Source organism: Netta rufina (assembly GCF_964035555.1).
Source record: "Netta rufina genome assembly, chromosome: 19".
Lineage (NCBI taxonomy): Eukaryota > Metazoa > Chordata > Aves > Anseriformes > Anatidae > Netta > Netta rufina.
In genome coordinates this window covers 8,048,032-8,073,836 of record NC_140143.1, presented here as the reverse complement: position 1 = coordinate 8,073,836, position 25,805 = coordinate 8,048,032, and the positions used below count along the sequence as shown (strand labels likewise).

The following is a 25,805-nucleotide window of genomic DNA, read 5'->3' as shown; positions in this document are numbered from 1 at the left end:
AGGGTTCCCATGCGAAGTATTTCCTGATGTACTTCTTCATTGCTTAAATCTAGTTCAGTGATAAGTGGTTATGCAAGCATGTTGTTTCCTAGTACTGTTGTGATAGCTGGCAGCTTAACCACTGGTGAATCTTCCCATAGAAGCTCTTGAAGAGCATATTGCATTACAATCCTAATTTGAACCTTCTAAAAACTTTCCTTAGCAGAAATTGCAATAGAAGGCCTAAGCTTTTTTTTCCCCTACTTATAAAGTAAGTCAGTGTTTCTTCTCTACACTGTTAAGAAAAGTAGCAGGGAAAGGTCTGTTGCATCTAGTACCTGCTCTTACAAATGCCAGTTGTGCTGTGGGTCATATTCCCAGTATTAAAAATCTGATCAGTCATAGAATCATTAAGGTCAGAAAAGCCCTCCAAGATCATCTGGTCCAACCATTCCCCTACCACCAATGTCACCCACCAAACCATGTCCCCAGGCACCACGTCCAACCTTTCCTTGAACACTCCCAGGGATGGTGCCTCCACCTCCCTGGGCAACCTGTACCAACGCCTGACTTCTCTTCCTGAGAAGAAATGTCTCCTCATTTCCAACCTGAGTTGGAAATCCTGATTCATCTATTGATGGCAAAGACTGGGCCAAGATTTGCAAACAAGTGAAAAATAAGGTTGGTCAAACCATCTCATCCATGTCAAGGACTAGAAACCTGTATATAGATCACTTCTGTGTCAGATGATGCCCAGTAATTCATTCATTGGTCTGAATCTGCTTCTTTCATGCTCATTGTCTGTAGTCCCATATAAGCCTCGTTTGTAGTCTCGTGTAACTGAAGCTGCCTTGGTCTTTTCCAGATAAAGAGAATTCTTAGAACTGAGTCACTGCCAAGCAGCCTTTGTTCTGCAGAAATAAGAAAATAACTTCTCTTTGGAAATGAGAGCAATTAATGAACTGAAAATGGAGTGAAGAGGGGAAAGAAACACTTAAGCCTATTTCTGAACAGGCAGCTGGTGTGAAAAGCCATGCTGATGGGGAGAGCTGACTGCAGAAAAGTGAAGTTTAGCTGTGCTCATTGCCTGATAGCAGGGTCTTGGCTCGTAGCAGGGAATTTTGAGGTCTGCTTGTCCTTCCAGAATTTGCTTCACCAAAGTGTTCCTTTCTAAAGAGCTGACTACTCCTACATTAAAGAATTTGTTTCCCAAATTGCAGTCCAGTTCACTTTCTCTTCCCGTGACTGGGAATACTACTTTCTCCAGAGATTATTTCTGGAGCTTTTTGAGGTATATCCTCTCTAGCCATCTGCTTTCTCCCACCAACCTTCAGTTGATAACTAACACAGCAACTAGCGTGCAAGAGATGCACTAGCACTGAGATATGAGCTCCTTCGTAGAGGTGTAATGATTTTTAAACTTTGATCTTTATTTTGAAGAGGTGAACAGCAATATATGAGAGCTGAGAAGGTAGTTGCTGATTTGTGAGAGTTAATCCAGAGTTGTTTCTTTCCAAATGCAGCTGCCAAGAATTTGAAGCCTTTTGGTTGGCCTCCCAGGAGTCAATGTTTTTCCTATTGATCTGCTGTGCTCTAATGCAGGGGGGAAGGAAGGGGATATAGCGATATACAGCAACACTCAGGCTGCTGGAATGCAGTCTGTCAAGCTAGTGGTTGAGTGACCCTTTTTGCTTCTTGTGTATTTATGAATAATTCAGGAATTCAACACTTGCAGCGGGTAGAAAAACATGGTGAACGTCGGCATGCATCTGCAAACTAGCACCCAAGCATGGTCCGGTATTGCAGGCGTAAATTAGTTTGTGTGGCACAACTGAAAAGCAAAGGACTGCATTCGGTTGTCACAATGAGTCTCTCTTGGGATGCCCTTGGAGAATGTTGTGCTGCTCTTAAAAGGTTACTTTTTATAGCAGTTTTGAACAGAAAACTAAAAAAATGCAGCATCCTAGCAGCTTGTTTCATGTAATTTAGCTATTAAAATATTCAATGTGCTTAATCTTCTGAATGATGACTAAGATTCCTACTTGCATTTTAGCAGATTTTCATCTTTATTTGGAGGATTCAGCTACTAGAAGAATAACAGGACAGTACAAGATCACTTGCAAGCTTTGTCAGGCTGTTTTCTTCTGTATGTAGAAGTTACTTCTAATGGAAAAACTGAGTGGTCCCTCTCCTTTAAGGCAAGAGACTGGGGCCCTTGTATAGGAAATATATATTCCCTACTGAATATATTAATCTGGCCAGAACTTATTATATGGGTGACTTATTTAGATAAATGACTGACCTTCCAGAGATCTGGGCACATGCCATTCTCAAATTGTCAACATAATTTTGTTAGTCGTAAGTATGGTTTGAGGGGCAAAAGGCAGAACATCTTTGGTCTTGCTGAAAATTGGGTTGGGGTCCTACCTAAACACAGTCCTAAAGCTGGTATTATGAAAGGATCCTAGGATTGCTACGATTGCAATCTAAGGACGGCAGCAGCAAGCATAATTCCCTTGGACACGAGAAATGACTGCAGTGGGATTAAAATAGTCCTACTTCTGAATTGCTTTCATGTCTTTAAACACAGCTGAAATACTAGCAAAGATAAAAGTAAAATAAATCCTGTTATTTTGACTCTACCCTGAACATGAGTTGCTAAGGGAAGCAGTTGGAGAAGAGGCTTTAATACAGTGCTATTTTGGTTGAAATTATGCTTGTCAATGTCCTCGCTGTTCACATGCATTAAGGAAGTTACGGGTTTATATAATGAGTGCATTAAATTTGAAGTTCAAGCTGCTTCACCATACTGTGTTTTTCTTGATACACAATGCCAGCTTTTAGTAAATCAGAGTACATAAATGGTCAAGGCTGGTGGGAAATCTTAAATGTATGTTATTAGGGAACAACAGAATTGTAGGCTAAAATCTTTTTAAAGGTCTGTGCATCCACATCTATCCTAGTGAAAGAGGCACCGACTTCCCAGGTCATGTCCAGCACCATCTTGAGAATGTGCACACCAGCTCTTATTTTGTTACGTGTCAGAATCTCCACTTACCCTACTTTTTTTTTAAATGTGGCAGAATAAAATAACATTTTAAGTACCGTCCTTGCAACATCCTTCCTAGACGCATTTAGTCCCAGGTCAACAGCATCGTTGTCTTGCATTCAAACCTCATCCAGCAGTACTACTGCTGCTGCTTTTGAGGAACTAATTGGCTTTTGTGATTGCAATTGTACTGTAATAGATACAAACCTGAAAGATGTGTAGTATCTAACATTTTTATTTGTGAAGAGACCTATTATACAGAAAAATAGGTGTCATCTTACACTCTGCTTTATCAGACTGCTGAAGGAATATTGGATAATGCAGTTTAGTTGTTTTGTGTTAGCAAAGCTGGACTTGAAAATTTGTTCAAAACACCTCGATGCTGAACAATCAATTCAATGATCAATTTCTAGAAAAAAAGCAGGATTTTATTTTTTTGAATGTTCTCAGGCTCTTTTAATAGCTCCAGTTTTGGCCATACATACTCTGCTTTGACCCGTGTGGTCTATTGATTGCTCTACTATTCTTAAATTGCAGGTTTTCCTCCTGTGCTCTGTTGGTCCGTGGCGAAGCAAGACCTCTCTCTCAGTATCTTGTAGTCTTTAGCAGCTTTTTCCTGCCTGCTCTGCAGTGTGAAGGAGAACTGTTTGCCACATGTGGAGGAGACAGCTATGCTTAAACCAGATTGACAATTTTGATGTGGCTACAGTTTACTATAATCGCTTTTTCTTCAAACAATGCTGTGCTGAGAAATGATGCATTACAAGAACATATGGCAGTGGTACATAACTTGAATAAAACCAGCCTAATTTAAGAGCCCAATAAAATTTACTGTGAACAGTTTTCAATAGTATGTGTGCACATTCTTTAGGAAAGAAAGAATCCTGTGTTGCTGTTAATCTCTTTGAAACCTTTGAGTACTTTGCTGTAAGCAGCAAGTGTGCCAACTTTTGGCAGATAATTATTTTGTTCTCTTCCAGCTTGAACACATTCAATTCAGTCATCCCATTCAGAACAAATTCTTATTAGGCTTTTTTTTTTTTTTTTTGCTTGCAGTTCAGTAAACACTTCTAGCAGGTACTGTTGAAAGTGTTCACAGGGCAATTGTGAAGCTTTTTGAGGACTAAGATGAGAAACGCATCAACATGTGCTATGGATGGTGCTTGCAAAGGCTTTTTCTAGAGGTTCCTCAGATGGGGAGATATTCTGATACAAAAGTGTAAAAAGCAAAACAAATGAACAACAAAAACACCTTCAAAAGTAAGGAGTAATATTTCAGATATTTTGCAAGCTGAAAAGGACGTAGATAATTGTTGTAACATAAGTTCCCTGAATAAAAGCAGAATTTTATTTTAAAGAAGTCTGAAAACCAGAAGTACTTCTCAATTCTGCTTCTGCTGGCAATCTTTTTTTTTTTTTTTCCCACCGCCCTTGGCTTTAGGGCAGCATTTAAGGGCAGTTAATGTAGTTGCAATAGTGATTAACAAGCCTGTGTTCCAAATAATTCATCAAGAGGGCTGAGGTATTCCTGAACAACTGTAAAATGCATAGCCTTTGTCCAGAACAAGAAAACCCTCATAAAATAAATAAGAAAATTCATACAGTATTAATAGGATCCATCCTCCCTTTCTCCTGGAGCTGTAAAAGTTTTTTCCCTACTGCTTGCTATTGTGTTAGAACACTACTGCTCTGTCACTTCTATTGTGCTCGTCTCTGAACCCAGAAATTATTTCTATTCTTAATTTAAACAATACCAGCTGTGCACAAATGAGAAGTTTGCAAAAAGGCTCATGTGTGCTCACTGCTTGTACTTGTAGCATAGTACGGAGGAGCTTCATGAACTCAGGGCAATCATGCTGCAAAAATGGTCGAAAAATATTCATGAAGGGGAAAAAAGCTGGCATTGTTTTAGTGCCTCGCACCACTGTTACCATAGCAACACTGCTACATTTGAACCCTGGTAGCAAACGAAGTATTTTTATTCTTATAAAGGGAAAATTAAGAGACCTTTTCTCTTCCAGTGCTATCGTTGCATACTTCTTGCAGCTGCTGCTTATTTTCTTCCACACCCTCTCCCTCTTGATGCTGTTCCTGTGCTGCAACCCAACTATATTAAGAGCAGTTAAAACTATTTAAAAGGACAGAGTGGATATTTTAGCTCTTTCTGAAGGATTTTGTTTCATGTTCTTCTCTCAGATTTACTTTGTCACTGGAGTTTTCTTCTGCGTTGAGACACCTTGCAAATCCTACTTGTCTTACAGGATTTTGATACTCCTAGCTAGAAGGAAAGAATTCACAGTTTGGAAGGAAGGCTAAAAGAATTAGTTACGTCACTAGTCCCCATGAGGGGTAAAACAAAAAAATCCCAAGGGAAGTGGAGGTATACCACCAACTATGAAAGAAAAGGAGAAAAAACAAAAATGTTTTATTCTCCAGCCACGGTCAGTTCTAAAACTAAATTTCATCAACATTACTAATGGGGTAACTCCCATTTTCCTTTTATCTATGTTACCACTTCCCAATTTTTAGCTATTCCTGTCTGAATGTGTCTGATTTAACCCCATCTTCCCAGTTGGCATCAGGTACTTTGGAGATCAACTCATTTACGTGACTCCGTTCTTTAACTAGAGCCACAGCTATTGCTGTCTTGCATTGTGACAAAAACTTCAAACTTTCCAAAGTATGAAATGGCCTCATTTTATTGGAAAGACTTACTGTATGTTGTTGAACAAAATTGTAAGCTGATAAACTGTGCCGTGAAAGCATTATGAACACTCTGCGTAGGGAGCTTGAGAGCTCCATTAGCTTAAGAAATAGGCTTTGAAATGTTTTTATTAGGCCTCTGGGAGCTGTATGGAAAACCCTCTAGACAGCTTGGTGAAACACCGATAATTAGCTTGTGGGTTTTTTTTAATCCAACATATAATTGTTTTGTCTTGTGGTATTTTAGAACTAGAGGGTCTTATTTTCCTGTTACTCCTGACAGGAGGATTGTCATTGTGCATAATGAACAATTTCCTTTTGGGGGAAAGGGGTGGGGGGCGGAATGAGGTGTTTCATGCGTTGTTTTAGAAATTACTTTACTGGAGTGGAGCTGTGTTAAGAACTTCTTAAGAAATGGTTGGTTTGGAACCATGTGATTGTGAACTGTGATTTTTCAGCTATAATGTAGACTTCAGGAAGGATCCCTTCTACTAAAGGTGTAAAAATTTGAAGCTGCCTTCTAATGCTGGTGATGTCGGTGAAGGAAGACTACGCAGACCCTCAAGACTTAATTGTGATAATAGCTTGTTTTCTTCTCTTTCTATCTTTGTAGGCTTATGAAAGAAGGTTTCCTACATGTCCTCTGATTCCTATGTTTGTAGCCAGTGACACAGTGAACGAATACAAGAGCGAGGATGAAGCCATCCATGTGATTGAACGGCGCTGCAAGCTGGATATAGACGCACCACGACTGTTGAAAAAGGTGATTAGATTTGAAGTGCCCGTTTTGCATTTTTGAATGTTATTTCACGTGAATGTTATATCTTAACAGAATCTATGTTATCCTCCTCAGATTGCAGGAGTGGATTACGTCTACTTTGTCCAGAAGAACTCACTGAACAGACGAGAAAGGACTTTGCATATAGAAGCCTACAATGAAACCTTCTCTAATAGAGTCATTATTAACGAGCACTGCTGTTACACAGTGAGTAACAGGCTCTTGATGGTGCCACAGATGGAATTAAGTCAGTGTTTAGATTTCAAAACTCAAAACAGAAGTTGGGTTGTTCTTGGCTTTTGCCTTGCAAGAAAAAATAACCGACACAGCGCCATGAGTGATAATTGTTGTTAGTGTTAAATGTAACACGCTTGCTTGAAGAACTGAAACAAGTTTGGCACCCTCTTGCTTGAGCATCTTCTCAGATAGCAGAACACAACATAATTTGCGGTGCTTGACAGCTCTGTTTAAGCAAATCTGTGGTCTGTAATAGCAGTGTGGGGCTTGTCGAGGCTGATGATACCCTGACAGAACTGTTAAAGCAAAGTTCAGCATAGCTTATTTGCCTTCTGCTCAACTCAAATGTTCGTTGTCAGCAGTGTTTTAACCTAGCTCTTTCCATTGTGGCTGTTTTCGGCCTTCAGTGCAGATGTTTTCTGATACAAAGGAGTTTGGTGGTGTGCTTACTGCTACGTTCTGGTCGTGGCTTTTCATAGCGTCTTAGCCCATACCCATAGGCTGATGCAGCACATGTTTGTGGAAGTAAAACTGGATGGATTTTAAAGGTCAGGTGCAAGCTAGCAAATGGAACCCACTTAGTAGCACTGTAGCATTCTTTTTTAGCGCAGCTAATAAATTGTTTCCTATTGTCTACAGAACCATGGCTGAAAGGTCACTAGAATTCAAACCCACTTGATGCTAATAGCCTATTTTTTTATTATTATTTCTACAATTATTTCCAAGGCACGTTTAAAAATACTCTTCCACCTGAAATTTTTTGGTGAAAGGTGCATTTAAATAGGGGAAATGTGGCACAAAAAAGTGCATGTGGTAAATATGTACAAAACACGATGCTTCTCCATGGCCTAGCTCTACTTGATCAAGAAACTAGTAGTGGTAGGTAAATATAAAACCAGAAACTTTTTAAAGGATAAATTATTTTTTAAAAATCCTTTTTTTTTTTTATTTAAATTAAATTACTTTGATCAAAATAATGGAAGGACAGAAAGATTCTTAAACATTATTATTATGGTTTGTGTTTATTTAGTTGGTACAAGCTATTCTTGTACCTCTGGTTCCCCAGTGCAGAAGAAACAAAAGAGAGGAGTTGTTTGTTTGCTTTGTTTTTCCTGTAGTTGTCGTGTTATGAAGTATTAATACCGTTCTAGGCAGTTCTAGCATGTTGTGAGGTGGAGGGGAACCTTAAGGCGCCAGGACAGCTGCATACTCAGAATTGCAGCATGCCATGATGTTTCTTTATAACAGTGAGTTCTGAGCCCAGACTGGATTGCTATGTAAGTTATGAAGAAAGTTGGGAGTGCTCTAAACTTAAAAAGGCAAGAAAGTAGCAAAGGCCTCCCTGATAGTTTATTCAGCTGTGAAACAAATGAGAAGTTTACAGTCCTTCTGTAGCATTGTCACAGCAGAGCAAAGTAAAACATTTTCCTGTCTACAAAATACTGAGGTACTTAAGTTAAAGAGGGAACAACCTGTTGTGGTATGTCTGTTGCAAACATGTCTAGACTGCAGTGCTGGGGAATGTGTACACTGTACTCTCTGCAGTCTTGAAGCTAGCTGGCCTTGGTCTATCAGTCCAACCTGCAGAAGCAGAAAGTTCACTGCAGAATATTTACTCTGTTCCACTGATACACTACAGTCGCAGCCCGTATCTACAGTGAGATACTGTTAATTGTGTAAATGTGTGAGTCCCTTGTGCACTAGTATTTTCCAACGTTCCCCTTGCTTGTTAAGACAATGTGCTGTGCTAGCCGTGGGACTACAGGAGGGCTTCTCAACTTTGTGTTCTTTAGTGTTGGCTTTTCCGATCTGTGTTTTGCAAATGAAGCAAAAGACTGCAAATTCTTCTTGCGTGTGTTTGATTATATGAACCTGAAAAAGAAGAGACAGTCATTTCAAATATTTTGAGGAAAAAGAATGCCAAATAGATAACAAGGTTGTATGATCTCCTTTTAACCAATAGGTTCATCCAGACAATGAAGACTGGACCTGTTTTGAACAGTCAGCAAGTCTGGATATAAAATCTTTTTTTGGTTTTGAAAGCACAGTGGAAAAGATTGCCATGAAGCAGTACACCAGCAATATTAAAAAGGTGAGCTTGCAGTTGGAAAGGAAGTGCCTGGCTCTAAGTTACCAAAAGATAATGTAGCTGCTGCTAAGTAACAGGCTGCTGTGGTCAAAAAGCTGGGCTGTTTACTCTTTAGCCTAGGGCAGTACGTGTGTGTAAGTCTGTATTTGGAAGCGGAATCTTTAGAGATGCCTGGCTGCTAAATGTGTATCCAGTCTAATCATTTCAGTGTCTAAATGAGTATTTTTAGTAGCTGAAATAAAGCCTTCTTTTTGAAGGGAAAAGAAATAATTGAGTACTACCTGAAGCAGCTGGAGGAAGAAGGAATAACTTTTGTTCCTCGTTGGACTCCCCCCGTTGCATGTAAATTGGAGAGCAGCACAACCCACACAAGACGGCCAGTTTCACCTGCTATAAATATACCAGACTCTGCCACAAAGGAGGGCTTGAACAATAAGGAGATCCTCAACACCTCAAGCAGCCCCTCCGAGCCTACAGCAGGAACACCTGATGGTATGGTTGTTTGCCTTGCTTAGTGGGATTCTTTGTACTGTAGAGGCTCTCAGCGCAGTGCTGCTGCTCTTGGGCAGCTGAAAACTTATACGTCAGCTACTTGTTTGGTAACATATAAAGTTATTGCTTGCAAAGCACTGACCTGTGCGAGAGCTTGAATAGCTGTTATCAGCTGGTCTTTTTAGTGAGTGAAGTTCAGAGGAGTGGAGAAGCTTTTCTCTTTGCTGTTCATTAGGCTGCAAATCAGTAGCCTATTTCTTGCCCAGAAACTCAGGGATGGGTGTAACTATGCCAATAACGGGGACACTTCAGGACCACTCTAATCACATGTACATCTCCTTTTAGACAAGCTAGATGCAGACTACATCAAGCGGTATCTGGGTGACTTGACCCCAATGCAGGAAAGCTGCCTCATTCGGCTGAGACAGTGGCTTCAGGAGACACACAAGGGCAAGGTAAGCTACTGTTGGTCTCTTGTGTCTCTCTCAGTTCATGAGATGCAAGGTGGACCTCATAAAACATCATGCCAAACCTCACGTGGCTAACTAGTTGCGGTAAGTGGCCCTCCAAACTCAAAGTACCTAAATTAAGTTTTTACAGTGGTAATTGAATTTTATTGCTATTGTCCATCTGACTTTGCGTGCTGAGGTGCTTAAATGATTAGCGTGACTGCCTCCTAGACTGTCCGTAATCCAGCACAGGGGAATCCCATCAGTTTTACAGGTCTTCCTCATTCTAGAACAACCTTATTTTTACTTCTGTTTGTTTTGGCCAAACATATTCTTATATCTGTATGTGCAAAGGAAGCAACGTGGCCTGTTAAAACACGAAGAGCAAGTCTAAGGGTTTTCCAGTGGCTTGTGATTTGAGCATGTGTCTCAGTTTCCAGGCCTTCCTGTTACATAGCAATGAAACACAGTCTGTTTCATCGCTAAATTCATTTAAATTGGACTGAATTAGTATGGTCACACAAGTGTAAATCATTGTTAGAGTTCTTGGAATCTTTATATCCTTCAAATGAAGGTAGTTGCAATATGTGACAAGGTTTATGTTTTTATTGCAAAAAAGACTGACTTTCCTGAGTAACTTACAGTGTTGTATACCATCCTCTTTATTGGCACTAGGCTGCACCTTTGTCAGCTTCTATTGTTCATTCTTTTCACCTTGTTTCAAACCTTGAATACAAAGTTGTGTTGTTTGTTTGTTTTTGTTTCATTTTTGTTTTTAATAGATCCCAAAGGATGAGCACATCTTAAGATTCCTGCGTGCCCGGGACTTCAACATTGATAAAGCAAGAGAGATCCTTTGCCAGTCTTTGACATGGCGCAAGCAGCACCAGGTAGACTATATTTTAGACACTTGGAATCCTCCTCAAGTACTCCAGGATTACTATGCAGGAGGCTGGCATCACCATGACAAAGGTATGCTCTATCCTGTGGATATTGAACAGCCTTTTCATGTTCTGAATTAAAGGTGATGGTTGTTCCTCTGTTAGCTGGAGCTGGCTAGAAAGCTGGGTAGAACTTCTCAGTTATTATGTGCTAAACACATTAAAATTGATGTTGCCAGCTCTTTAGTTGGTGGCAGCATACTTTTAGGTCCTAATCTGTCTGACAAATAGCACCATATTTAACTCTGTGACGAGCTCTGCTGTGCCAGTAGCTTTAAGAAGTCGCACTTCTATACTGCTCTGAGATGCTTAGAAGGGTGTTATGCAAATACTGACTCTTCCCTTCTAGTGATTAAAAGATGTTTGTAAATAAGTGTAAATAAGTTGGATAAGTCTGCGGATGTCATAAGTGAGAATACTTATTTGTCATTACAATCAGCTTAATGAAAAGAAGTGCTGAAAGACCAAATAGAGCAGGTTTATTTAAGAAGGGAAGAAGTTTTAGTTAAATTCATTTCGTATGGTGAGGCACGGCTAGATCTTTAAACCATGGATATGTGCCTGATACGTCCCCGTCCCTCAGCTTGCTTTATCGTGCACTGGTCTTGTTGCTAATACATGCACAGAAATGAACTATTTTGGAATTCATTGCTTGAGGCTAGCTGGGCTCTTTAGATACGGAAATGGTCTCTTACTGTGAGCTATCTGTGTTCTGATTTAGTCCTTTCCCCACCAGGCACCATAGTTTCTGTGAGCTCTTCCTGTTACAAGGAGAGGACAGGAAGCTGGCTGCGCTAGTGGCCAGGAGACAGGGAGGGCACAGCAGAAGTTTAATTGCTGTAATGCTGACGAGCTTGAATGGCTCTTCCTGTTGCTGGGTTTGACTGAGAAAGTGGAAAATAACAATATGATTGTAAAGACTGTAGGGAAAAGGATTGTGAATACTTTCTCCCTTTCTGTCCGTTCCTTGTCCTTACTTTCCAAAGACAACTTCTGTCAGTAGCACATAACAGGTTCCTGCCAGTGAGCAGAAGGCTGTAGAATGCAACAGAAAATAATTTAATGTTTTTCTGGGAAGTTCTTCAGTCTTATTGTGAGCTTCATGTGCCCCTCTCTTCCCCCACAGTTCCTTAGGTCTCTTCTGTGCCATGCCCTCAAGTATAGCAGTTGTCACTAGTGGAAACAGAGAATTTCAAAACCGAACAATTCTCTATAATTTAAATTTTTGCAGTGGGTAGGTTCTTTTTTTAAACCCTCTATTCCAGTATTGCTCCTTTCATAAGCTTCTTTCCTCCCACATAAGCAAAATCTGCCAAACTGAAGCTGGCTGAGTTCTGTGTAGATTTTAGCACTAAAAGCAAAGGCAGCAGTGGTATAAAGCATGCTGTCTCAAATGAGCTGTTAATGCAAAAGAATAAAAGTTGTTATTTTGGTTTGCAGCTAGCATGGTTTTCTTTATATTTGAGTGGTTTTTAGTTTGTCAAGAGTGCTTCAGTCAAATGCTTATTTTAAATCACAAAGCTCAAATGAAATATAAAATATACAGTGAAAATGCAGCACTGTCAATTGAGACTTTCCTTCATGTGTCATTTGAGTGGAGGAGGGTTAATGAACTATTTGGTTTTGCATGCGTGTGCATCTCTGAGGGAGGGAGACCCGCAATGAAGTTTAATAGCACTTCTTGTTCAGTGTTTCAGACACTAAACAATACATTCCAAGATAAGAGTGAGCTGATGTTAAAATAATATTGTCTTTTAGACCATCTGATAAAATACAAAAGACTCCGTGAACTTGCATGAGGGTAGTGTCCTTGCGAAATAAATAACCTTGTTTGACTCTGCAAATCTTTTTTAATTTTTAAATAGTGCATCCCAATAGTTTCTCTCCTTGTCTCCCAAAGGACTTGAGGATAATTTGCTATCTCTCTTTGCAGTTCTTGGAGGGAAGTGAAGCTAAACAGACATCAGAACTGCAGAAAACATTTATTTTTTTTGTGTGTTTTAGCATATTGAGTTTTATAAGATGATGATTATTTAGCTTGTGTGCTATAACAGGTGGAGCAAATGCTTAACAAATACATCACAGCTTTGGGAGGATGGAAACTATTTCAGACAACTAGCTTCTATTATGAAGAACCAGAAATGCAAGCTTTTGTTCCCAGATTCACCTATTGCAGTTGTTAAGCTTAATGCCTTTGTATCCTGGGTCAGTATCAGGATACCCTGGTGTGTGGCAAGAGTACTGTGGAAAGGCAAGTCTTTGAATGCAGAGGGTCATCTGAAGCTGGTATCTGGAGCAGAGTCTGTTCTCACCAGACTTAAACCGCATGAGTGAGGCTGTAGGCTGAGTGCCAGTTCCGCATAATATGCAATGACGTAGCTGAAAGGTGTGACTTCAGCAAATACTGCAGAAAGCAAGTCTGGGGTTAGCACTGTTTCATTAACTCTCAGCACTTAGTGTAGCTACTTGCCCAAAAAGGGTCCTGTAAGCTATCCTGTTGTGTTGTCATGTGTGATAGAAGGCTTTCATCCTTTGTTGCAACTCTTTAGTTACGCTAGTAGGCTAAAGTTGTTCCTTTATCTTAGCTGTGCTGGAAGGTAAACATAGACCTGTGTCTTTAATTGTATGTACTGAGATCTATAACTGTACTTGTTGAAGTCCTTTGGACTTTCCTTATAGATAGGGTAGCTATTTTTGCATCAAGATGTCTCCATTAAACCTTTGCAGTTCACATACAGGTAATCTTGTGCTGTAGGTGGACAGGGTAAAGATTGTATTGCCATCTGTTCCAGTTACTCCCTCTTTCACCTGTGCAGCAGAATTTGAACTGACTGTGATTTGTTTCCATTTGGATTTTTAGCATAAAGGTAATTCACTCAATTTTATTTATTATTGTAAAAAATAAAGGTTATGTTGATTTTTTTTTTCTTGTTATTCAGATGGTCGCCCACTGTATGTGCTGAGATTGGGACAGATGGATACCAAAGGCTTAGTGCGAGCTCTTGGGGAAGAGGCCTTGCTTCGATACGTAAGTGTTTTTGGAGCCAGCAAGTTGCTAACAATGTGATATTTTCATTTAGAAACTTCCTTCTCTGCCAGAACATTCATCACACTGGATATTTTGATGTACTCTCTGGCCGTCTGTTTTCGGTTTGAATACATCTGAAAGCTCCTGGTAGCTGGTCTTCTGCATTCTTTCCAACTGCAAACTGATGGCGGAAAGGCGTAGTTCTTGGCAGCTCCTGTAGTTGTTGGTTAGCATTTTCACAGATTCTTCTGCAGTTTGTGCACTGCTTTGAACTTAAGTCTCTGCATTTGTGCAGAAGAGAAAGTGCCATGTTCAGATTTTTCAAGCCTATGTACCAAGGATAAAGATAACTTATTTTTAAAGAAAAAGTACTTTTTTGCAGTGTTGCCTTCTCTGAAGGCAGCACTCAGACTGTTATTGTGGATCTGCTCAGTTTCCAAGCAGAAAGCTGGCAGAATTCCAGGTTTTCAATAATATTTTTTTCCTCCAAGTAATGACAGTCATGGCCGTAGTAACTACTAGAAGCAGGGGTTGAATTCTACTTTTTCTCTTCCGGTAGCTTTTCGAGGCACATATTAAGTTTTTTGTTTGCCCTAGTTTTGTTTCAAGGTTACTTTCTATGGCTGAGAGAGGCTTTAATTTCTGAGTAAATAGGAAATCAAAGCTTAAAGGGACAGAAGTTTAGGGAGGTTTCTTGTCTCTATCATTCCTGGGTCTCACTTTTCAAGAGGATCTCATTTACATGTTCCAGGTTTTAAGGAAAGGCATATTTATTTCTCAGCAAGATCAACCGATGGGCTAAATACAGTGATTTCTAGTTTATTATTTGGAAGAAGCTGATGCCATGTTATCAGATAGAGCTCTTTGCTGAAATATTCAAGTAGGATCAGCAATTTTTTTGATTTTTTTGGTTTTTATTCTGTGTAATCTTTCTGAAAATCAGTCGTCATAAGTCTCTCGCAATACTTTTTTCACTTTGAGCTTGTAGTTTTAATTAGACTTTGGTTAAGAATGTTTTTTTCCTTATCCTACCTACTGAGTTTTAGGCTCTTCTCTAAACAGCATATTTTCTTGGACAGGTTCTTTCTATAAATGAAGAAGGACTGAGGCGATGTGAAGAGAACACAAAAGTATTTGGCAGACCAATAAGGTAAAATACATCTATTAGATCTCTTCAGGGATTAGCAAGTCACAGTGGTGGGAGGGTAGGGGGTGGACAGGACAAAACATCGTGCAATATCACCCTGCTGAGGCCAGTTTATTAAATAGACCAAGCAAAGGGTAGGCTCCGTGTCTCACATGCAGATATAAGCACAGTTACAGTTAACTGAGACCTACCCCAATTACCACTTGAGTGAATTGTCATGGTCAGGCCTGAGGGAAACACAACACTTGCTCCAGCAGTCATGCCCATAATGGTTCTACGTGGAATATTCTGCTTCTGCACGCTGTTGGAAGTCTGCAAAGCAATGCAGCCCACTCCCCATCTCTGATTCTGGGGAATTTTATAGCCAGATGTTGGTACAGGCTGCCAGTAAGGTCAGGCGGTGATAATATCACAGTGTAACCTTTCCAGTAGTTTCAGTTATTGTTTTCATGTCACTTTTTGATCCATGGTCCATACCAAGGATCATTACTCTCAATTCTTGTTTGCATTCTTCTGTCAGCCACGATTCATTATATGCAGTTATTCAACTATTGATCAAGGTAAGGTTGTGAGGCTCCAGTGAAACCTGCAATTTAGTTTTCCACATGCTTGCATGACTTCATGTAAAGTTGAGCCAAAAATGGCTTGCTATCCCATCTTTAAGTCATTTTAGGGGTCACTTAGGAGAGCAGTAACTGCAAAGTGGATTTAAGGGTGTGGAATGAATGCAGGACTTGGCTCTGAAATGAAACTGTGTTTCTTGAACAATTTTCAATCTCTGACTCCATCCCTTAATCTGTAAAGGTTCAGGGATGCATGGTATGTCTGCTTATCTTTTCTTGCTAAAGAACTTGCTGTGCTAGCTCCCAGTGAGAAATAAAATCCAAGAGGTAGGTTTCATGTGTATGACTGTGGACTGCTGTCTACTGAAACTTCATTTGTAGAAGCAGTCCTGAAGGACTACATATTAAACATTTAAAGTGAAACGAAGAAATGCTTGCTGTTTCATAGGAACCTTGTGCATCATTTTGTGGATACTGTCTGGTGCAGCACAGCTGTAAATCTTGAGTCCATGCCCAGGGTGAGATGGAGCTTAGAAAATAACTAGAGCATATGCTGAATCTCGATATTTAGTATTAAGAACACATCTGTTCCTATGGAAAAAGCTGCCCATCCTGAGATCTGATAACAGAATTAGCTTTGAGTTGTAATAGCACTCTTACTGTACTGTCTTAGTAGGAAATCAACACCCGGAATGTTAGATTATGTCGTAGCAGCACAGCCACTTAGTTGATTTCCCGGTAAAAGCAATGGTTTAACATCTGGGCTGACTGTTGACAACACTGTGTATTGGCTTCGTGTTAGCCTTTGCCTGGAGTTTGAAATGTCTCGGGAGATGTGCACGATGTGCAAAGTGATCATTGCACATACTCTGTAAGCATGCTTGGCATGCTGTACAACATTTCCATCCTAAGAATTTAAAACTCCAGTGTGAACAGTTAGTACAAAACACAGAGCTAAAATATAGGAAATAAATCATACGGTGGAGTCCGCACATTTCAAAAACACTGGACATGTGCATAAGACAGGAGAATTTTGATGCCACTGAGATTTATTTTTTTTCACTTTTTATCTCTCTGAAACTTAGCTCTTGGACCTGCCTAGTAGATCTAGAAGGCTTGAACATGCGGCATTTATGGCGACCTGGCGTCAAAGCATTGCTGAGAATCATTGAGGTGGTTGAAGCTAATTACCCTGAGACTTTGGGTCGCCTTCTTATCCTGAGAGCGCCTCGAGTATTTCCAGTTCTTTGGACACTGGTATGTTTGTAATTCAAGGTCTTTCACAGCTCTCTCAGTACACTGCTACACACTTGTAGTTTGTAAAAGCACTTCAGAAATCAGACTTCATAAGCAGGAAATGTTAACATTTCGATATGTATCTTTTGTGGGATTCCTGGAATGTATTTAAAAACCCTACCTAAGAACTTGCTTATATAGTAAATTAATTTAGCTTCTAAATAATGTAAATTTTGCATAACAAGGATGGTAACACTTCATACAAACTGATCCTTCAAAATTTACTCGAGAAAAATTTGGGAACCTGATCTATTCTGTTTCGTTTTTGTTTTTGTTTTTTTCTTTATTTATAGGTTAGTCCATTCATTGATGACAACACTAGAAAGAAATTCCTTATTTATGCTGGAAATGACTACCAGGGTCCTGGGGGACTGCTGGATTACATTGATAAAGAAATTATCCCTGATTTCCTTGGTGGAGAGTGCATGGTATGAATTTAAAATACTGCATATAGCAACTTATTTGTGAATTTTATTTTTTTTCCCCTCACTCCTCTGAACAAAGAAGCCTAGAAGCACAGAGTGATACCTAGCAAAGACTGGGATGCAGTCTTTTCTCTGCTATGTTTAATTTTGGGGGGAGCTATGACGTAGGATTCCAGGGTTAGCATTTTCTTCTGGATGCACTTTCAAAGGAGAAATACAGTACTACTTTTACAGCAATTCTCAAATAAATCAGCAAAATAGTTAGGCACAGTTAAAATGCACAGTGTCCGTTACCTGTCATGTTAAAGTACTATGGTAGCACAGCAGTGAGCAAGAAGAGGTTTGTGTTCCTTGATGCATTAAGATGATTATGGAGCAGACCTTATGCATGACCCAAGTTGAAAAGCTTGGTGTACGGTGTTGCACTGTTTTCAGCAATCTCAGGGTGGCAGGAGGTTTTAGGCAGATTAAAGAATATAAATTGCTGTCTAAAAACCCCTGTACTAACCAAGGATGACTATTAAATATGCTACAAGTTTCCCAAATATTTTAAATCTTTGCCTTCATTTTTAAAGTATCTGCAATAATCCATAAACCAACGTAACTTTTAAACTCTTCAGTTTTGATGCTTGTATTCTTGTTCTGTTGCTATTGGTTCTGGTCAGAATTCAAAGGGAAGTCTTTGAAGGGGAGAACTGAATTATGAGCTTACAGCCACAGCAGGTGACTAAACCATTGTGTTATCACAGTTGCCAAGCTTAGCATTTGTTGCATGATACATAGGTGCCTGGAGCTGTGCGTGGTTCTGTTGTTTGCATCTTTCTGAAGGCATAAGATGCAGTATTAGATCCATCTTTCATTGCCTCTTTTTCATGGCAGCAAGATGAAAGGTTAGTTGTATCCATTATGCCAGACTGTACCATTTTATGGTCTGCCCCCACCCCGATTTGAAATGCTCTGGACATTCAGAAGCATCAGTGTTAAATTATCTTCACCAGTCTGATAGACCAGCAAGATCTCTGTTGTCACCGTCAGTGACCATGTGATACCAGTGATTCAGCATGTCAGAATGACAGTGCTTGTCCCTGTAAAGAGCTATTTATTCTTATTCTCACTTAACTATGCATCTATAGTGGGCTTAACTGTCCAAGAAAAGTTGATGGTAAAAAAGGTTCCCATGTACATGATCCCACTTGAAAGTATCTCATTCTGACTACCAGGCTTCATTGGCCATCGTCACCACCAATTAATCAGAAGAGTCTGTGTGACCTAAAAGAACTTACTGATACCATGAGGAACCTGAGGAAATGAGTGCCACATCTGCTAGTAGGGTTTAACAGACAGCTGGGACTCACACGTGTGATGTGTTGGGATCTGTGTTGCCCACAACAAACTGAAACATTAGTTTTACTGTGGTGTACTGTAATTTCCCAATCCCTTGTCATGTGCCTTAATAGCTGCATCCTGCCTAGACTATAGGTGCCTATCAAATCCATCAATTTAACATCTCAATGGTACTGTAAGATAATTTCCTTCATAATGTTCCTAACAATGCAGGCTTGCTGGTGTGACTGAGGTGTAGGAATACAATTTAGTCATTTTCTGGAGCTTCCATTACAGTGACGCTTAGATTTTATTTTATTTTTAACTTAGCTGTGTTAAAACACGGTCATTTCAGGCTTGCTTTTTAAGCCCCTGTTACATTTTCTACATTAATTTCTGTACTATTATTGAAAATGTATCTAGTTCTGTTAATCCAGCCTCATTATAATGGAGTACTGCTAGATGTTTTAAAGCAGACCATGCGTTTATCTTCAGTGGGCTGCTTTATACAGCAGCAGTAACTTTCAGCTGAGAGAGTTTGTACCGTCTAATTCAGAGCTTGAGAAGCTGGCAAAATCCACTGCTTAAGTAAGCAAAAGTGAACATTACCAGAAAGCAAATTGCTACAATACTTCCTGCTGGTCACAGACAATAACAGGGTCTTTTCCTTCTCTTCTTTACTTCTGGATGTTTGAACAAAAATGATTTATCAAAAGTCCTTTCAGTTCTCTTATGTAGTTCAGTTCTGCTGCCCCAAACACTCCTATGGAACCCACTCCTGTAGGCAGTTGTCGAACTTCATTGCTGGAGACTTTTTTAAAAAAAAAATAAGAAGTTTGCTTAGAGAAATTGTGTAACCAGTTCCAGTACTCAGCTGAAGACAGCTGTAGCTTAAAAACTGTTAACTTCCTCACTGCAATATCCTTTCACCTGTTTGGGAACTTACCATAAGTCCCCTCTACCCCATTTCCTTTAGTTCTCTGTAGGCGATATTTTTTGCACTCTGAGTCATTATTGCGACTCTTTTCATGATTCTCAAGTGTCTCATGTCTGTATTCAGTATAGGGCATAGCATTTGCACAGTCATTTTCTGCAATAGTGGCTCTTGTGTATAAAGAAGATCTGTTCCTCTGGTGTCTGGGTCTGCAAACTCATGCAAACTAGATCACTTATTTTAGTATCTTGTGTAAAATACGTGTACATATTTGTGATGTACAAGCTGTAAAATTGCTTTCAAATTCTGTTCATATCTCATTCTTCAAAATACTTGCTGTGAGTTTTTGTTTCTGCAACTAGCAGGCAGCATGACAGTGGGTGGATGTACAGAGGGGATACTTTTTAACGGCTATTTATGCTTTCAGTGCGAAGTACCAGAGGGTGGGCTGGTTCCCAAGTCCCTCTACCGGACAGCAGAAGAGTTGGAAAACGAAGACATAAAGCTCTGGACTGAAACAATCTACCAGTCTGCAAGTGTCTTCAAAGGAGCTCCCCATGAGGTATGATTGCAGCCCTACCCTTCTTTTCTTTTATCTCAGCCCTCTGCTTTGGAGTCTGTCTCTTGGTCTGAAAATGGTTTAGAACTTGATTGTTCAGTTGCTCTGCTTTCAGCTTGTTCTTTTATAGTTCTGATACGTAACGATGCTTTAACAGCTGAAGTTTCTGACCATTTCTGGTATCATCTCATCGCCCTTTAGAGAATATCATTGCTTAGAAGGACATAGACTTGAATGGAATGAATAACAAAGACAAATGATATTCTCAGAAGCAACTTGAGACCTTCTGAAGGTCGTGTGTTAAAATAAGGACACTCCATCAGGAGAAAAGTGATTTAGAATGATTTAGAAAAGGTATTTAGAATGCCTTTTAATAGTCTAAATTAAGACCAGCAATACAAAGTTCTGTTCTTTTCTGGTAAGAGTTTCTGTCTCTAGTGAGCAAACTGCTGTTGTCTAATACAACTTCTCTCCTGTCTCAGGTTCTCATTCAGATTGTGGATGCTTCATCGGTGATCACATGGGATTTTGATGTGTGCAAAGGCGACATTGTTTTTAACATCTTTCATTCCAAGAGAGCCCCACAGCCTCCTAAAAAGGACTCTCTGGGAGCTCACAGTATTACATCTCCTGGTGGGAACAATGTCCAGTTGATAGACAAAGTCTGGCAATTGGGACGTGATTACAGCATGGTGGAGTCGCCTCTTATCTGCAAAGAAGGGGAAAGCGTGCAGGTAAGCCCGCCAAATCCTTGTGTGGGAGCAGATGGAAGCCAGCTCCAAAACTAGACGTTCTAATTCACAAATGTTATTGATGACTGAGTGGTGATTCAGCTCCGGATTGTCTGCTTGCTTTTGGCCGACATTTCAGCTTCTGTTCCTGGCTGCACGCTTCATGGAAGGGGGGATACATGGGATCTGGTGCGAGGGGAGGTTGCATCAGTCTGGTAGTGATAGGGAAGCTACCTGGAACACAGTGCACGTGCAGAAAGTAGCAAGATGTGCTATTTTCTGAAACAGTCTGTGTTTGAAGAATATCATAGTGTCTTACATCAGTAAGGAGAGAAGTCTAGAATTTAAGATTGAACTCCGTGTGTGTCTATAACAGGCACCTTAGGGAGGGGAGGTCCCTATGACCAAGGGTCCTAAAAAGTTGTTTTTTGTCTTTTTATGGCATTTGCAACTTTGTGGTTAATTATGAAATACGCTATTACATGCAGCATGTTTACAATCACACTCTGCCACTGTTATTCTCTTTGACTTGAAATAAGAGTTGAACAGCCTTTGATAAAGGTGTTCCTCTAAGTGATCTAGTTGGAAGTGTTAAACTTCAGAAATATGGGCGGTGACTTTTTGAACTGCTCTTTCTCTGAAGCAGGACTCTTGACTGCTCTGTTCAGTCTCAAAGGACAGCCATTGATAAAAATAAATGGGAGAAAAGGTTATTGTTTTAAAAGAGAACTTTGTACTTTCAGTGTATATAAATCCTAACCCCCTTGACACTGGAAAAAAAAGGAGGAGGAACCCCTGGTGTTCTGTTACAACTTTTATAAGTATATTGTGTAGGGAAAGCCCAGCTGCACAGCGCTGCCAGTTGGCTGATGAGCTGAAATACTGGTATTGAGGAAAAAAACTGGGAGCGTATAAGCAGTGTTTCTAAGCATGGAAAAGAAATTTTGACTCCACAAATCTTTGTGTTAACAAAGTTTATTTTCAATTTTGGCTGTGCCTACATCTAGGGATCGCATGTGACCAGGTGGCCTGGCTTCTACATTCTCCAGTGGAAATTTCATAGCATGCCTGCCTGTGCTACAACCAACCTGCCTCGTGTGGATGATGTACTAGCATCTCTACAGGTCTCCTCTCACAAATGCAAAGTGATGTACTATACAGAAGTAATAGGATCTGAAGATTTCAGGTATGTCTAGCCAAGGGATCATAAAGGTCAGCCAGTGTAGAAGAACCTTTCTGATACAGGCTCTCCCTTGCTATACTATCAGTATCAAGCTAGCATCAAGTTCACTTAAATACAAGTAAATTGTGAGGACTTGTACTTTTTAATGGAGTGTCATTATTATATACAGCAAGCTAGATAACTATTTGTAGGCCTCAAAAAAAAAAAAGTCCGACCAGTATTGGCAATGGGGGTGACTAATGTCAAAAAGGGGTTAGTTATCTCATTCTAATCATTGGTCACTTTGCTCTTTGAAAGTATTTGTGTGAGTTGTAGGGCTTGGCAGGTCATCATGCAAAAACGGATGCAACTCAAAAAGGAGTTGAGTCAGTTCAATTGCCTGCCAATTGAAATGCCTACTGAAATTCAAACTCTTTGAACAGCACGTGGTTTTTGCAAGAAGGTTTTCTGGTGTCCCCGTTATCTTATGTGGTGAGGCAGGAAAGCTTTTTGAGTATCTAAACCAAAGTTGTTATTTGCTTGGTTTTCAGTATGCAAAGAAATAGTATGTATATACGCTGCAGAAATCAAAGTCATTGTGTATTCTGAAGTGTAAAGCTACTTTGTTTTTTATTGCAGAGGATCTATGACCAGCCTTGAATCAAGCCACAGTGGATTCTCCCAGCTCAGTGCTGCCACCACCTCTTCCAGCCAGTCCCATTCCAGCTCCATGATTTCCAGGTAGTGCCACAACAGATGAAAAGCAAATGGATGAGATGGCTGGACCCTCGTCTGTGGCAGCTGACTGCAATACAAGTGGCAATTGTGCAAAAAAAGCAAAAAAGAAACAAACAAAAAAAAACCCTATCCCAGAAAAAGCCTTTTATAGATAGTAAAGTAGCTGTTCAAATTTTAAACTTAGTGTTTTTGGTCCTTGTTAGATCCAACAGCTTGTCTCTTAACTCTAACCCTTTTTCCTAACTCAGCCATAAATATTTTTGCAAGTGTGCTTGCACAAATCCTAACTCTGAACACAAGGGCTCTCTTGGAAGGAAAAATGATCTGTACATCAGTTAAGATAATTTTTTAATTGTGTAAATGTTAAAAAAAAAAAAAAAAAAAAGGCAAAAAAGAGAAAAACCCTACCAAAAATTCTCCGTAGTGCATTAGAGATCAACTGCAAGTCTCCTGTCAGGACATTCCCTGCCATCTTATGAAATCCCCTGTGATCTTCCAGTGCTGCAAACTGTTCTCCCATTGCCACTAAGCGATGTCCGAGACAAAGAAAAGCAGTTGCCAGATACTTGACTTTGTGAGTCCATTTTTTTCAAGGCATGCCCACAGAGTTGTGGACAGGCTGTAAACACTAATACCTTTTGTATGAGCACATTTTTGGGGAATTTGAGCTCTGGGTATTGATGGGTTAAAGCAATTCATTCTTTCCTTGGATTTGCGCTTAAAGCACTGTGGAGAGAGAGGCAGAGAGCAGGCTCTCCCTCATTGATCCCGAACTGGCCTGGGGATTTATTCCCAGTTCTGTGCTGAAGCTTCACTCCACTTCCTTAGTACGCTCCCCATGAATTGATCTTACTGCGACTTTGCTCTTATCAGGAATTTCTGCAGAGTTTAAGCTTGCTTCTTAAATCAGTCGAGAGGAGGTATGGCTTACATCCTTCCGGTGCACTTTTCAATCCCTCTTGCCTCCTGTCCCTCTCTGTGTGTGTCAGAAATAGAGCACTTTAGTTCTAAGCAGCAGAAGTTTTAAAGTAGGCAGGGTGCATGGGGATCTTCACTCTAAGTGATATAGTAGAAGGCATTCAAAGTGGTGCCTGCTCAACAATTTTCACCATTGCTACTGCTAGTGATGAATTGCCATATTAGGTTTTGTCCCTATTCTACCCGGGCCCAAGCAATCCTACCTGAACTCTTTTTGTTGAGGTTGGTTCAGGTATTCTTCCACTTGGGGCCCTCTCTCCCAAGCACAGCAAAGGGCACAGAAGACTAAAGTGTTGAGCAAGGGGCTGTCAGCAGACAGCTCCAAACCATACCTGGCAGTGGAGCCAAGATTTCAGTGCAGAATGCAGCAGGGTTTGCTTTGTTTAGGCCCTGCCTGGTCTGTCCATTTTAGAGCTAAACTACCCATCTAGACAAAAAAAAAAGAGCTTCTCTGCTAAGTCCTTGCTAGACAGGCAGGCTGGACAGGCTCTATTAACTCCTGAGGAATTAGCACTGTCATGGGTAAGTGGTAGAGGAGCTTGCTACGGTCTTGCTCTTTCAAAACAGAACTCCCTTAAGATACTGGATATCCTGCCTGAGGAAAGCTGGTTCAGAATAAATTTTATTTTTATTTTTTTTATAACTGCAAAGCTTCTGAGAGGCAGGTTAGTAACTTCTAACTAGAAGCACCTCACCTGCAGATCTGTTCCGGCTGCAGAACCTGGCAGATAGAGCTGACAAAGAAGTATTTTAGCAACAGATTCAGAGGTTGAGGGGCCAGTCTCCTTATACTGAACCGAGATGGTCAATTTTGTCTCTTTTGGACTTAGAAGTTGAAGATGGAGGTTAGACTATCACTGAGTCTGCCAAAGTGTGCTGTTGTGTAAGACAGGCCACTGCTTCGGTGTCAAACAGCTCCCACCCAGTGTCTGCACAGCAGACAGACCAGCAGGCTGTGGTTCTGTTCGTAGGAGCTGTCTGTCTAGGAGGAACACAGCTTGCTGAAGAGGTGGTTTCGTGCTTGATGTGCAGGAGCCAGAATTCCCAGGCTGAGGGAAGCGAGTGCAGCAGGTGGCACTGTGAGGCTAACAAAGGCACTCACAGCTCTCTGCAAGAGGCGCTTTCCATTTACCAGGCTGTGAGGGTTGAAGATGGTCCCCTTTCTTTCTTTCTTTCTTCTCTCTCTCTCTCTCTCTCTCTCAGATGGCGATTTTGCTGACAACTGTAAGGAAACTGCTTCACTCAACACTCCATATCTCTCCAGAGGTGTCTGGCTTTGTAGACCTTTTTGAGTTGCAGTCACTTTCCAAGTCTGAAGATCTGTTTTGTTTTTCACTTGAGCTGGCTCAAAAGTGGCACTTTGGGTTTTTCCGGCTGTAAATCTTAACACTCCTTTTAGAGCTCAAAGCACATGACAGCACAAATAGCTGGGGGGGATAAAATTCCAGAAAACCAGTAGTTTATCCTCCTCTAAGCAAAGTGCTCTGGCAATATGACTTGATCATTACAGTCTAATTAATTTCCCATATCCTGGTCTTTTCTTGTGTGATATTATTGTTCTTCTTACTTCTCTCAGCCAACAAATTCCGTTGGCTTTTTTCCTGTTATCAGTGTCCCTCTGCACTTACCTGTCTGTACTCATGAACTGCATATCAAATTCTGTAAATGTTTTGTATACATAATACCTCATTCTTGGTAATAAAATACAGATAGTCTTTAAAAGATTTTTTTATTGTTATCGATAATAAATGTGAACTGTTTGGAAAAAGGGGTCAGGCTCTTTATTCCATTCAGCTGGATGCAAAGCTTCCTGGTTGTTGAGTGTGCTGTTACGGGAAGGTGAAGCTCTCTGCTTCTGTGGTGCAGCTTCAGCAAAGCAGCCTCTCTTTGTTGGGAATAGAAACCTGAGAAGTAAAAGGAAATGCAGTTCTAGGGGGAAAACTGCCCCTGTTGGGCACTTCCTTGTCACGTTACAACAAAATCTTATCATCCCCACAGTGCACGTGTACACAGGTGCACACGCTTTGTTTTTTGCTAGTCTGTGAATAGCCAAAAGGAACAAAACACTGTGCTGGAAAAGTCTTCAGGTAGCCCTAAAAGAGAAAGGGTTTTTGTGCTTTTATGGATTATGTGATGACTTTATAGTCCTTCATCCCTGTTTGAAAGGGAGCTGCAGCCACAGCTGAGCTGCTCGCAGCAGCGTT

At 40.4% G+C, this 25,805-nt stretch overlaps 1 protein-coding gene across 1 annotated transcript in view; it reads left to right on the top strand.

The window, feature by feature from the left end:
* SEC14L1 (SEC14 like lipid binding 1) overlaps nt 1-25,334 on the top strand; it is a 32,574-nt gene extending 7,240 nt beyond the window's left edge. The window contains exons 2-16 of the mRNA XM_084298724.1: nt 6,345-6,494; nt 6,585-6,716; nt 8,710-8,838; nt 9,093-9,327; nt 9,673-9,782; nt 10,559-10,748; nt 13,657-13,745; nt 14,825-14,895; nt 16,541-16,712; nt 17,045-17,179; nt 19,861-19,995; nt 20,475-20,726; nt 21,731-21,909; nt 22,525-22,626; nt 24,805-25,334. Of these exons, the coding sequence (XP_084154850.1) occupies nt 6,384-6,494; nt 6,585-6,716; nt 8,710-8,838; nt 9,093-9,327; nt 9,673-9,782; nt 10,559-10,748; nt 13,657-13,745; nt 14,825-14,895; nt 16,541-16,712; nt 17,045-17,179; nt 19,861-19,995; nt 20,475-20,726; nt 21,731-21,909; nt 22,525-22,626; nt 24,805-24,820 (2,058 nt within the window). The 5' untranslated portion in view covers nt 6,345-6,383 and the 3' untranslated portion in view covers nt 24,821-25,334. The remainder of the gene's footprint in view (nt 1-6,344; nt 6,495-6,584; nt 6,717-8,709; nt 8,839-9,092; nt 9,328-9,672; nt 9,783-10,558; nt 10,749-13,656; nt 13,746-14,824; nt 14,896-16,540; nt 16,713-17,044; nt 17,180-19,860; nt 19,996-20,474; nt 20,727-21,730; nt 21,910-22,524; nt 22,627-24,804) is intronic.
* Nucleotides 25,335-25,805: the final 471 nt, after the last annotated feature.